Genomic DNA, 15105 nt, shown 5'->3' with positions numbered 1-15105 from the left:
GAAAATCTAAGTTGCTGTAATTTGCCTTATCTATAACGTCTTTGTTTATTATAGCATAATCTATTCTAGTGGAACATGGTGTCAGAACATGGTGTCAGAGTTCACCATATTTACAAGATTGTATGAGGTCAGTATATCACTGAGTATATTAAAGTCACCTAATATAGTAATTTCAATAGAACTGGCCTGACCAACAACACTACTAAGTTCATCCATAAACAGCATTACACCAGCATTTGGTGGCCTATATACTCCAATCACTTTATGCTTTGGTAACTTAAGATCATTACTGTGGAGTACAATACCTGTCATTTCAATTGATCCTTCTTTGGTGTAGTGTCCAAGATAGGAAATTTTTTTAGCTTCTATATCCTTATTAACATAAACTGCCAATCACCACCTTTATGGTTTTGCCTACAGTAACCATTTGCTAGTATGTAACCTTCTAATCTATAATATATTATTTCACTGCATTTTAGCCCATGTTCCATTATTACTAGTACATGTGGCAAGTGTTCCTCTATGAATATTTGTAGAATGTATAGTTTGTTTCTGAGATATTGTACATTTAAGTGCATTAACTTTAAGGGTGTTATCCCTTCTTGTTTATTTATTTATTTTTTATTTATTTATTTACATGTCAAATTCCGTTACCATCTTGCACAAATCAAAATTGTTTGAGTTACACTTTTTTCGACATTTTGCATACACTGGTTTTCTAGAACTGTCCTGAAATGACTGACCACTTATTTCACAGCCTGGCTTTTCTTTGCGTGAACGGGACTCAGTCATATCTGAAATACATCCCTGAAAACTATTATTATGGTCCTTTGTTCTAAAAAAAGTCTCGTGGTTGTAGCCCAGAGCAATTGGAGCTTTCTCCACATTGTCTTTCTCGCACAGTTTGCGTATGTGGGAAACTAGCTTGGCCTTCCCTTTCCTGTTTAAGTGGAATCCGTGTTTAGTGTGTTCATCACGACTCATCTTACTTAAGTCTGTCAAATGTACATTACTAAATTTATCACACAGTTTCTTTAGCTCGGAATTGTAGTGTCAAATCTCTTTGTTTACACACTACCACAGTGGTAAATCATGTCGCACTGGCATGTTTGTGATGACAATGTTTGTTTGAAATAGTTTTGGTAATATGTTACGGAAACATTGCAGGGCTGTCTTGCTTTCGTTTTTGTGTATGTCACTGCCACCTCCAATAATCACAACGTGAGCGTCTTTGTTCTGTTGACTTGTTTCATTTGTAATATTCTCCACCACTGCATTTAACATTGCATCAGGTTTGATTTTTGTGAAAACTTAATGCCAGCATAGTATTTATGAATGAACTTTCTTATTAGGGATATAGTTGGGCCTACACCAGTTAGTTTGATATTATGCATTGATGAATTTGTGAATGTAATGTTAGATGAAGTGCAGTGTCTTTCTGAAAAAAAATTTCTTTGTTGCTTACTAACACAAACTTTTTCTTTTTGCTTAAAACTTACTCATTGTGTTTTCTATGTTACAGGAATAGTTTACAATGTGACACATTACATGGCTTTCCACCCTGGTGGCTCTGAACAGCTGATGAGGGGTGTAGGTAAAGATGCAACAGATTTATTTAATCAGGTAACTTTATTAGTTGATTTGCTTCGTATATAGATTAAGGATATATAAAACAGTGGTATGTTTTGTTGGCTACTCATTATTTATTTAGAGCAAAATTTTCAAAAACAAACACACAGCTATTGAAAAGATTACATGAACTTTCACTTTCACAGAGGAGACACAAGGCCTCTTAAAGTTAGTTAAAAGCTGTAGGAGAATTTTGATGATGATCATCACGGAATGTCTAGTACACTATACTGGATACTGTTGTGACCTGACTCTGAACAGTGATGTTTCTTTGAGTTTAGATAAGACCTTAACTCATCAGCACCATAATTATTATATACCTCATACTCATCTCATACACATACTTCTCTGCCTGGCATAATCCTCAATGTATCCTGTAGAGTGATCAGTTTAGCAAACCAGTCATTATGGTCATGAAATCTAGTTATGGTCTTTGTTTTATTCTCATCAGTTCTTCAGTAACATTTCCTACTTGTAAGACAGATAGCTAAGATTTTATGCACTTCATTCAGTCTCACAATTCTCACTCGGATGATCACAAATTAAGTGGTTCAAAATTCATTCCAGGAAGACACAGACTGCCTTGGGTGATAATATAGATTTTTTGATCAGTAATTCACTGGACCACATGTATGTTTGCTACTGAGCCATTTTTCTGGAAGCTGTCTCAAACTACCCCCAGTTTCCATGCCTGCAGAGTAAATCATTGTCTCATTAAATCACAAAAGTTCCCTCCTCATTACCTAAATGAGACATTCATCCTTCACTTTGCTCCTACAGCCTTCCCCCTCCCAGTCTGGATGAATGTCTTACTTAGGCAATGAGAAGGGAATGTTTGCAATTTAATGAGACTATAATTTACTCTGCATGCATGGAAAATGGAGATACTTTTAGAAACTGACCATATTATTTGAAGAAAAAAGATAAAGAAAGGAGGAAGAGAAAAGAGAACTTCATGATGGTGACATTAACTCTGCCTGATCTTCACATGCAGTAGTGTGTGACTTTTGTCTAAAGATATTATAAAGTCATATGGTTCAGTTGGCTGGGCAAGTCTTTCAATTGGATTCCACTTTGGTGGCTTGTATGTCCCTGAGCCAATGGCACATGTAGGTTCCGAGCAGTCACCCATTTAAGACTAACTGGGCCTGCTGTTGTGCGAGTTTGGTGACCAGGTATATCCAGCATGGTGATGCCATTGGCAAAAACGAGGTGACAGTGGTTAGAACTTAAGGTCAGTCTCTTGCTCTTGGGGTGTAAAACTGCACATTAATAAGGAAGAATTTGATATATGATACAAGCCTGCAGAATGTGATTGAGACACTGCTCTCTCCTCCCTGAGGAAGAAATTATTAGTGCCGAAAGCTAAATTGTATGTCACATACACTGATGTATGGATATGTGGCAACACTGCACATTTTACCTCCTAAACTAGGTAAGTGCTGGCCAAAAATCTCAACCACTGTGGGTTCTGAACATTAATATATGAACCAATCTAGAAAAACCTGGGACTCCTCCTTAAATGCCTTAAACTGTTATAACAATTGATATAATGTAATTTGTGGGAAAGGGAAAGGTTGGTCAAGAGTGCACATAATGAATATCTGTGAAAGAGGCTCGATTTTTGTTAACAGTTTGTAGCCTAGGGGGCCTTCATGATTCAGTACTTGTGTTTTGTATGGTACATTTTCAGTCCCATTGTATACATTAACTACACTGAGAGCTTACATCTTTGTGTCTCATTCCCCAATTAACTTTTTACCTTTCTGAAAGCACTCTGCATATGTTATTTTCATAATGAGCAAGTAGACCAGGTTGCAGAACTGTCCATATCATATACCAACTTGCATGCAGCACTTGTCATCCACATGCTTCTGTTGTGGTATGACAGCAACAAAGGTGTTAATGAACGAACTTGGATGCTATAATATATGCTGGTAGCACATGGACACCATTGCAGAACCCACTGTGCAACACGATGGTTGCGAGCACCTTGTGTGCTGTCTGGATTCTCACTCCCAGTGTTAGCATTTGACAATAAGGAAGTTGTTACGCATGTGCTTGGTTTTTGGTACCTTTAATTTCATTTAGGTTTTGCTTCTGTCTACAGATTTTATTGAAAGTTTTTTCATCTTTAACAACATATTTCCACTCAGCTTTGATTTACCTAGCTGCCACAAATAAATTCTCAGGTTTTTGATGTCATCCAGTAACAATAGGGTTTTTTTCCTTTCACCCTACCACATAAATATCCCTTGACCTCAAGTTCTGCCAGACAATTCTCGTGACTATCCTAGTATTTTTAAGCATTATCAGACACTCTTTAAACAACCACGTGCTCTCTTGTCAGAAGGAGCCCATGGTACAGAAAGTTACCAATTTTACATATTTATGTGCGTTTCCATCTGCTGACATTTCCTGAGGAAAATTTCCCTATTCGTATCATAATTTGCATTCACCTTGTGGGCCTATTTTTTACATAGTATTTACAGTTTAAAACATTGTGTTACACTGTTTTCTATTAATTATGTAGCTGTTATTGAAAGTGGTTATACACGTCCCTCTGTACCATTGTAATTAATTATATTAACAGATCACTACTGGAATTTTTCATAAACTGAAATTATATAGACAGAGATACTACACAACTAATTGTCGTTTTAATAGGGGGATGTACCCTTGCTCAGGAATTTATATTTCTCTTTGTTATCAAGATGGTTGTAATCACTGTTGCAGTCATCACCACAAATGACTATCTTTAAGCAAGTATCATGTCCATGTTATTCTTTATTGCCACACTATACACTCACTCGCTAGTGAATTTTTGCATTATGTACTCTGAAATAGTGAATGCCATAATAAGGAAAAAAAGAAATTTAACTTTTTCCATAGCATGCAAAATGGCAGCACTTTTGTGATTAATATATTGAGAAGCTCATTCATTAACACTTTTTATTATGCAGGTACATGCTTGGGTGAATTATGATTCTATTCTCAAAAAGTGTGTTGTGGGGCGCCTGAAGCGAGGAGATAGCAGAAACGAAGACCTTCGTATGCATCTGTTTGGAAGTAATAAAAAGAAACCACCAGTTCCTGGTTTTCAAAATGGTGAGTACCCTGTTACAAAATATTACTTAGGTTATGTACTCTGTTAATGAATTGTTTCTAGGTTCCAGTGTTAGTCTTCTAGTAGAAACAATAATTATCTGAGTAGTTCTACAAAATTCAGATTCAAAGAAAGAAAAAATACAGCCCTAATGTTAGTCAGTATTCAGTACAATAATTGAAAACAAATTTCTTGAAGAAATACTACGTGTTGTCTGGTTTTGTTTATGCCAAAATGTGCCCGAGGCATTCACCCATTTTCAGTTAATGTAATACATTGATATTTTGGTTAACACAGTGTATTTGTCTAATTCATTTTAAACAATGCAGCTGCCTCTTATTTTGTAACCAGTAGCTCCAGGGTGCCATTCGGCGTGCTTCTACATGGACACTCTTGCACTATTTTCAGTTCTCCCCCCTTAAATCAAAGGTGGAGCATTTCTGTTGACCATACTACAGTCGATCCTGATCTAGAGCTCTATCTTGACACCCAAAACCTGACTATGCCCCCCCCCCCCCCTGTTCAGTTTCTTGGGTCTTCTTTTTGACAACAAGCTTACTTGGTTGTCTCAGTGTGCCTTCTGAAAACTCAATGTCCTTCGCTTTCAAGCACACTCCTCTTGAGGCACAGGTCATTACATTCTTCTCCACATTTATCAGGCATTAGTTCTGTCTTGGCTGGACTATGGTTGTCAAGTTCATGAATCAGCTGTTCCTTCCATAGTACTCCTCGTGGACCTGGTTCCTCATTGTGGTATCCATTTAGCCACCAGTGCCTTTAGCACTAGTCCTGTCGATAGTCTTGTGATTGCCACTGGGATCCCTCCCCTTTTGGTTTGGGAGTCCCAGCTCCTAGTTTTCTATGCCATCACTACTATCTGCTCTTCTCCTGTACCACCACTATTATCTGCTCTTCTCCTGCTCACACATCTTACTCTATTCTTTTTGCGGATTCTGGACGTTGCCCTCCTGCTGCCCGCCCTCAACTAGGTTTACTGGTTGAGCTCCCTTTCACGTCTCTCTGGCACAATTTCCATCTTCCCACCTCGTCCTCTTTGTCGTGTTCTCTCCTGGCCACTTCTTCTTGGTTAGTTCCTCAGCTGCTTTTTTTTTTTTTTTTTTTTTTTTTTTTTTTATATATATATATATATATATATATATATATATATATATATATATATATATATATATATATATATATACACTGATGACTCTAAATCTGTCAGACATGTGGGGTACGCTGTCACGTCTTCTGTTGGCATGCAACACCATCTTTTGATGTCTATGTATGGGGTCTTTACCACAGAACTGATGGCTATTATCAGGCCCTCTATTACATGAAATTGTCCTCCGTCACCCAAGTTTCATTATGTATAAACTCAGTTAGTGGCCTTCAGATAATCACCCTGGGGCTTTTCCTTCCATCCCTTTCTCTCTGCCATCCATGACCTTCTCACCAATCTTGGGACTCCTGCTTGTTCAATTGATTTCCCTTGGGTTCCTGGCGATGTGGCATCCCGATAATGAAATGCTGATCGGCCAACTATGTCTCCATGCCATCTCTGGGGGTGGATCAGCAGCTTTACATCAAATCCTTTTTGTTCAGGTGTGGGTCGACTCTTGGGAGGCTAACTTCATGCAATCAAGGAGACTCCCATCACGTGTTGTTCTTTCCTCTGCCTCTCCCAGTGGGAATCTATCATCCTCTGCTGTCTTTGTATTGGTTATACTAGATTGACCGAGGCATTTTTACTTTGCTGTGAGCTGTTCCCCATTTGCAGTTTCAGGGCCCTGCTCACAGTGATCCATATTTCGATGTACTGTCCTTTGGCCCTTCACATTACAAGTGCCCTCCCAGCTTTCTTGTCCTGGGTGTTAGCGGACAACTCTTGCATGGTTGTGTCTGTCCTTGGTTTTCTTTGTAAAAGTGGTTTCTCTTCCCAGGTTTAAGTACCTGAATTTCTGTCTGTAATTAGAATGTTGGTTAATGTTGGTTTTGGTTATGGAGACCTCAGCCTTGCCTCCACACCAGGCAGGTTCTCCGCCCTCCCTCCGCCCCCCCCCCACTCCCCTTTTCCTTATGTTTTGTCTGGTCTTTTGTGCCGTTTGCTTCCCCTTTTTGTGTATCTTCTTCTCTTGGTGTTGTCCCAATTGTGTTGTGATCATGGTATCATGTGGAGATAAGGAAGGGTGGCAGTGGTGCTGGTGCCCCAATATGTGTATAGCATCTCTGGAGTGACCCTGTCCCCCTGCCTCCTTTCTGTTCTTTACTTTTGCTGCTGCCCCAGTGTTTCTTTCACCTCTTTGTTTGCCCATTTTCCCTTCACCTTGACTGGACTATGCTGTTTGTGTAGCTCCTCCGTTGGCTTCTGCCACTTTATAGAACTGATGACACTGCTGTTTGATTCCCTTCCCCAGTCAACCAACAAACTGATATAATTACTCACCAAAGTCCACATGTGGCAGACATATACTTAATACAGTCAGTGAATAAATTTCAGACATCGTCCTTCAGATCCAACAGTCTTACCAATAAAAACATTATTTGCACAGTAATTATCATTTGGAAGCAACACAGTTCATAGTCTGACCTTAGTGTCATAGGTTGCACAAGTCATCGTTGAATTTTAACACTGTCAATAAAAATAGTTAAGTTATTGATTAAAAAAATTCCTGGACATGAAATTTAGGTGAAATATGAAGCTTTTCCAACTAATACTTCGTCTCAATCAACTGTGGTATATTTCGCCGTATTGGCGAACAATGATATTGCTCCATTCGAGCTCACTGTAGACTGAACAAGAACTGAACGAAAATGGATTTTAACGTGCTCCTTATGAAAGTTTACAAACTAATTTGCCTATTGGTGTTCATCAGATGTTCACTAATTATAATTAAAGATTTACATTTCTGAGATTTGTTTGTACATGAACTTTCAGATACTGTAATAATTTATGTTGAATTATAACTAAATTGTGCAAATAATGTGATTCTATTCAGTAAAATAAATGTCATGTGACTAGGGCCTCCCGTCGGGTAGACCATTCGCAGGGTGCATGTCTTTAGATTTGACGCCACTTCGGCGACTTGCACATCAATGGGGATGAGATGATGATGATGATGATGATGATGATGATGATGATGATGATGATGTTGATGATGATTAAGACAACACAACACCCAGTCACTGAGCAGGGAAAATCTCCAACCCAGCCAGGAATCGAACCCAGGCCCTTAGGATTGACATTCTGTTGTGCTGACCACTCAGCTACCGGGGGCGGACTCTATTTCAGTAACACTGTTTTATCTTAAGATATTAATTACTTCCAAATTAACTCAGTGCATATTTTCGTTGCTGATTATGTGAATACGTTACTTATTTCTATAACTTTTTTTTTAATCTATTTTTTCAGGAAGTCAGTAATTGGGTATATTTTTGTGTATGAGCAATGATAACAAAATCTGAAACTATTGATACTTTGTATTTAGTACTGTTTTCAGCCAAAGTAATCACATTGACTGAGAAAAACCAAAGTAAGGTAACGATAATAATAAAGTTAAGTTGAATTAACCCTGAGTCAGTGTTCGAAATTTTAATGTGTTGTGCACATGACATACAGATGACAATGTTAAAGATACCACAAAAAAGTAGCAGTAGAATAATAATTATAATTATTTGGGGGAGGGAAAAAAACATAACAGGTGGATGTAAACCAACTGCTTTGTCACATATGCACTTGGGTGTAGAAATGTATTCACCCAGTACTCTCCTGGACAATGGATGTAGACGTGATACAAATGGAATTTTAAGAATGTTTTTATGAACAAGTTCTTGTATGATTTCATTTTTTTTGCCATTTCTGATATAATTTTGCAGTGTAATTGTGACTCTTTCATATTAAACTCCTACCTCATTCAATTTTTGACATGCACCCATGAGGTAATTTAATTGTCAACTATTGATAATTAAAGCAACGTTGATTGTGACAACTGGCAACAGATTGCCTGACTCTAACCTAAATTGATATGATCTAAATTCAGTTTTTTATACATAAAACATGTTTATAACAACAGCACATCATTGCTGATTCCATATGTACTCCCTTGCAGTTGTAAGATAAAGCACTTATTGCAGGTACTTCATATTTCATGCTTTGGATCAACTGCATGAGGGTTTGTGTTGTAAAGTAAAAGAGTTTGCAATCACTTATTTTCACATTTTGCCAGAGGGTTGAGGATTTTTTTTTAATGTAATGATGAATTATCTCTAAAATGTTGCATTTTATGCCTTCTGACTGTTGCTCTAGTATAGTGGCAGTATTCCAGATATTCAGTGCCCTTCATCTTGAGTTCCCTTTACACTGGAACAACTGGAAATGAACACAAATGAGTAGATATTTGCAGACAATTTGCTAGTGTTCACTAGCATTTAGTTGTATCTGTGAACAAGCATTCATACTAGAGAGTACTGAAGAGAACACAAGATAATGAACATAGCCTATGAAAGTAGCAATGTTATTCTTTGGCACTAATAATTGGCACATAGGATACACCACCATATACACTGAAGAGCAAAGAAACTGATACACCTGCCTAATATCTTGAAGGGCCACTGCAAGCATGCAGAAGTGCCGCAACATGATGTGGCATGAACTTGACTAATGTCTGAAGTAGTGCTGGAGGGAATTGACACCATGAATCCTGCAGGGCTGGCCATAAATCCGTAAGAGTATGAGGGGGTGGAGGTGTGTTCTGAACAGAAAGTTACAAGGCATCCCAGACATGCTCAATAATGTTCATGTCTGGGGAGTTAGGTGGCCAGTGGAAGAGTTTAAATTCAGAGGAGAGTTCCTGGAGCTACTCTTTACCAATTCTGGACATGCAGGATGTCACATTGTCCTGCTGGAATTGCCCCAGTCTGTCAGAATTTGCAATGGACATGAATTGATGCAGGTGATCAGACAGGATGCTTACGTATGTGTCACCTGTCAAGAGTCATATCGAGACGTATCATGGGTCCCATATCACTCCAACTCCACATGCCCCACACCATTAAAAAGCCTCCATCAGCTTGAACAGTCCCCTGCTGACATGCAGGGTCCTTGGATTCATGGGGTTGTCTCCATACCCATACACATCCATCCGCTAGATACAATTTGAAACGAGACTCGTCCAACCAGGCAACATGTTTCCAGTCATTAACAGTCCAATGTCAGTATTTACTGGGCCAGGCAAGGCGTAAAGCTTTGTGTCATGCAGTCAGCAAGGGTACATGAGTGGGTGTTCGGCTCTGAAAGCCCATATTGATGACGTTTTGTTAAATGGTTCTCTCGCTGACGTTTGTTGATGGGCCAGCATTGAAATCTGCAGCAATTTGCAGAAGGGTTGCACTTCTATCACCTGAACAATTCTCTTCAGTCATCGTTGGTCCTGTTTCTGCAGGATCTTTATCTGGCCGCAGCAATGTAGGAGATATGATGTTTTACAAGATTACTGATATTCACAGTACACTCATGAAAAGATCTATGGGAAGATCCACATTTCATCGCTACCTCAGAGATGCTGTGTCCCATCACTTGTGTGTTGACTATAACACCACATTCAAATTCACTTAAATCTTGATAACCTGCCATTGTAGCAGCAGTAATCAATCTAACAACTGTGCCAGACACTTGTTGTCTATAGACGTTGCCTGTTGCAGCACTGTATTCTCCCTCTTTACATATCTCTACATATGAATACGCATGACTATACCAGTTTCTTTGGCACTTTGGTGCACAACGCAAAACTTCCATATTTATAGAGAATTATTTTCTGCTATCACAGCCCAGTGATATCAAAAGCCTGTTGGAAGGCATGGACATTGACGACAGCTGCTAGGAGGCGCTACTATAATCTGTGAGTGCTGATGCCACCACTGCATCCTTGGCTATGGAGCCATACCCATCCTACTGGCCTACCATTGCTTGTGGCTACCCTTTGGGGCTAGCAGCGCAACTCTGTCAGTTAGTAATGATTTTACAGCACTCTAGTATTGGTCTCACTACACAACATTCTTTTTCATTCTAGATTTGCTGTGTCTTAGGCTTTCGATCTTTGTTTACTTGCTGCACTTGTTACTTTGCTGTGCTATCTCTATTGTTTCTATCCATCTGTGCACACTCAGGTGACTTGCTGTTGATGACCTTGGTCAGTCATCCATCTTCTGCTGATTCTTCAGTCATTGTAATTGTCAATGAAGTAAAAGGTTAGCAGCATCCCACAGATGCCAAGCTCATGCAACTGGTGCAACAGCAACAGTTGCACTTGCGGCAGCAGCTCCAGCAGCAGTTTCAATGATGACGACGACGATGACAGCATCAGCAGCAGCAAACTGATTCACCCCATTAGGAAATTCAGCTTTTGAAGGGTCAGCTACAGGTTCAGGGTAACCAACCCATCCAGTTCGTGGTCATTTCCCAGGCAGAGAGCTACCCATGTTTCCACTGTTTAACAATGCCAAAGAAGATTGGGATGCATACTTTCAGTTGCAGAAGCAGTACTTTTGGGTTTCTGTTGATGCTCTACAATGGTCGCTTTCCCTTTCTTGGGCTTCCCCAGAACAATTTTTCTTATTAAAGATGTTGGAACCACTCTAGAATCCTGTTGCACTTATGATCGAGATGATCTGTTCCTCGTTTTTGAAGTCCATATGGTAACTATGCACCTTGAGTTGCACCAATACCTCAAGCAACCTGATGAGTCACATCACTCATGGGTAACAGATGTGCAAGGGTTAAGTTTCCGTTGTGATTTCACATGTGCAAACTGGTTTGCAAGACCACATATGCAGATTTTTTGACTTGAGATGTAGTGATCTAGTTGGCTTCTGGTATGGAAGTGCATGCTATGACCCTCACACTGGACAGCTCTTCCTTGGATGACATTTTGAAAATTTCACTCCCTTTTGAGATTACACAAGTAGCGAATGAATCTCCAATTGCTTGGCCACAAGTAGCAGCGGTCCAGTTCCTGCCTTGGGCAGAATTCTCGTAAGCCTTCTCCCTGTTGACGTCATTGTGATTCATTGGTTTCTGATATGTCAATGACTTCTGAACAGCCAGTCACACCCCATCAGGGTAAGTATGTGGGTCTTCTGACTTACCCTGATTGCTTCGCAGAAGACACCTGTATGGACTGTCCTGTTTGTTGGCTGCACTGCACCCATTGTGGAAAAGATGGGCATTTCCAAACTGTGTGTCATAAAGCATTGGTACAGTCAGGTTCGGCTCGCCACATACGCCAAGGGATGGTGCATAAGCTCCAGGCAGTTGTTTGCCAGGGCGATCCTTCTGTTACTAAGTTGTTTTTCAACCTTACAGCTGCGAACCAGGATGTCCGTTTCCACTTGGACAAAAGAGCTACTGTTTCCTTGATCGACTTTCGAACATAAACTCATCTGGGTTCTCCTGACTTGACCCTGTCTTCCTGTACGTTGGTTGCTTATGATGACAGTTTGAATCCTTCATAGTCAATTCACAATCGCTCGTGCCTAGAAAAAATGTCACACACCTGATCACACTGTCTGTTGTTTACAGTCACTCTGCTGGCATCCTTTTCAGTCTGGATGCCTTCTCTCTGTTTAGATTCTCCATCACCGATGAGGTTCAGGCCATCTCTCACTGTTTCCTTCCAGGAACTTGATAATCTCTGCACTGCCTTCGTGCCTGCGTTCAAACCTGGCCTGGAGTGTGCAACTAATTTCTAGTCTCTTGTATTCCTGCTTCTACACACAATGCACTGTTTCTGTCAGGTACAGCACATTCCTGTCTCCCTACAGACAGCCATTAAGCAGGAGATCGATCGCCTTTATGAAGTTGGTGTGGTTGAACCTCCAATCGCCTCCACAAAGTTGGAGTGATTGAACCACCACAGCTGCATTCTTGATGTTTCTTAGCATACGGCACCACTCCTGTCTGCAATTGTAGCGTGGCAGAGCTACTCCATGAGCAGCAGCTGCGTACTCTCTTCCATCTCCGGGCCTAACAGCCTAAGGAACCATGGACCCAAAACGCTGGGTGCTATTGGCCTGCTGAGCTGTGTGGGTATATTCATATGGGGCAAAACCCTTATGGATGCTGGCGATAGTGGATGTCACTCACGGGCAGTGCCTTGTGGTGATTAAACTGCGAGTGGATTTGGAACAACAGAATACCAACCAAGTCTGTCCGTGCCTTCTGACTGCTGCTGACAGCAGTTCACTTGGATCTTGAAAGGCTGTCTTTGTCGATACTACATCCACACAGGAGTTTACACTCTAGGGCACCTGAGGCAGTTACCGTGGATACGGGTAAGGAAGTGGAGGTGTCACTGCAGCCCCCACTGCCTTGTCCTTCATCGCCCATCAGTGTCCTGATGGCGTACCAGCATTCTTGGCTGCCCTTTAAAAGCCAGAAGCACAGCGACTCAGTCAGTCAGTTATGATTTCCCTGCACTCTGGTATGGAACACGCTACATACCGTTGCTTTGGTTCTAGATTCGCTACATCTTCAGGTTTTCAGTTTTGGCATACCCGTTGGATGTGTTATCCTGCTGTGTCATCTCAATTCTGTCCCCCTCTTGTTGTCCACCTGTTTCCTTTCAGATGACTTGCTGTTGACATCCTTGTCCGGTTGGCCAGTTACTGCTGGTTCTGAGTCATTCCCAGTCATTTCAGAATTCAGTCACTATGTACTTTGCATGGCAAAAGTCCAGAATTTCCCACATATGTCAGTTAACACTATTCGTTGGCTTCAAATTACATTTAGGAGGAAACTTAAAAACACAACACTAATTACTGATGAACAACGTAACCTGAAGAAAGCATAGTGTTTACACTCTGCTTATTAGCAACTTGAGACATGTACATTAGTGACTGCTTCACATTTTAAAAGCTGCTCTATATATCATATAATTTATGATGTCTGCAATGACATAGGTGAAGCAATTTCAGGATTTTTCTAAAGTATGTATAAGGAAGATAATGTCGATACAATACAGTTAATGAACTGGGAAATATATACGAGATTTGTCCGGAAAATACGTATAAAAGTTGAATAATAACTTTATTTTACAATTATTCAGGTATTACAATATGGTCTCCTTCGAAGTACTCGCCCTGAGACGCGATACACTTCTGCCAACGCCGTTTCCACTGTTGATAACATTGCTGAAAGTCTTCAGTTGTGATGTTGTTCAGTTGCCATGTCGTTTCTGCCTTGATGGCTTCCACATCTCCCAAGTGCCACCCCCGAAGCACCATTTTGCATTTCGGGAACAGGAAGAAGTCACACGGGGCTAAATCGGGTGAATAAGGCAGGTGGTCTGTCACGGTGATTGAGCTTCGGGCCAAAAACTCGCGCACAATGAGTGACGTGTGAGCAGGCACATTGTAGTGATGAAGGATCCACCTGCCCCCTTTTGCCAACTCCGGTCAAACTCGGGCCACACGAGCTCTGAGACATGTCAGAACTTCAACGTAAAAATTTCTGTTCACACTGTGGCCGGGAGGGACAAATTCTTTGTGAACAATGCCCCTAGAATCAAAGAAAACAATCAACATTGTCTTCACATTGGACCTTGATTTTTCGCAACTTTTTTGTTCTCGGTTCTCCTGCTAGTTTCCATTCCTTGCTTTGAGATTTGAGCTCCACATCGAATTCGTAAAACCAGGACTCATCTCCAGTGATGACTCGGTTGAGAAAGTCCCCTCGTTACTCTGCTTCCAACCAATCCTCACAGCACTCAACCCACTTTGCTTTCTGTTCTGGCGTCAAGAGCTTCGGTACGATTTTCACACACAATTTCTTCATTTCAAGTTTTTGTGTCAGGATTTTGCGAACGATTGTTTTGGGTATTGACAGCTTGTCAGCAATCATTCTGACTGTCAATCTACAGTCTTTAAGAACACAAGCCCGAATTCGTTCAACATTTGCTTCGGAACTCAATGTTGATGGGTGTCCTGGGCGAGGGTCATCGTTCACTTCTTCTCGGCCATCCAGGAACCTTTTTAACCACTTGTTCACAGTTGGTTTCTTCAGAGAATTGTCTCCGTAAACCTGTTTCAAACACTCAAAAATCTCACGGCCATTCTTGCCTAGCTTTGCAAGAAACTTGATGTTGATGCACTGTTCCTCAATCAGAGAGAGCTCCATGCCGACGGCAGGTGAAAGAGGGTAACTGTCAACAAGCTGCCGCACACTCCCACCTTCACGCAGAGTGCTCTGACTGGAACTGAGCGTTGATGGGATTGATTACAGCAGTAGTCCCACCTGGCGGTGACTGCAACCTGTAACATAAAGACATTATTCAACTATTATATGTATTTTCCGGACAAACCTCATATATAATTTG

General features: G+C 40.6%; 1 protein-coding gene across 1 annotated transcript in view; it reads left to right on the top strand.

Moving 5' to 3' along the window:
* Positions 1-15105, top strand: part of LOC126162841 (cytochrome b5 reductase 4) — a 305369-nt gene that overhangs the window by 213235 nt on the left and 77029 nt on the right. Inside the window, exons 4-5 of the mRNA XM_049919604.1 lie at positions 1523-1623; positions 4593-4737. Coding sequence (XP_049775561.1) covers positions 1523-1623; positions 4593-4737 — 246 coding nt within the window. The remainder of the gene's footprint in view (positions 1-1522; positions 1624-4592; positions 4738-15105) is intronic.

This window comes from Schistocerca cancellata, chromosome 2, assembly GCF_023864275.1.
Source record: "Schistocerca cancellata isolate TAMUIC-IGC-003103 chromosome 2, iqSchCanc2.1, whole genome shotgun sequence".
NCBI lineage: Eukaryota > Metazoa > Arthropoda > Insecta > Orthoptera > Acrididae > Schistocerca > Schistocerca cancellata.
Note: the sequence above shows the minus strand (reverse complement) of the source record. Positions and strands in the feature narration are given on the sequence as shown.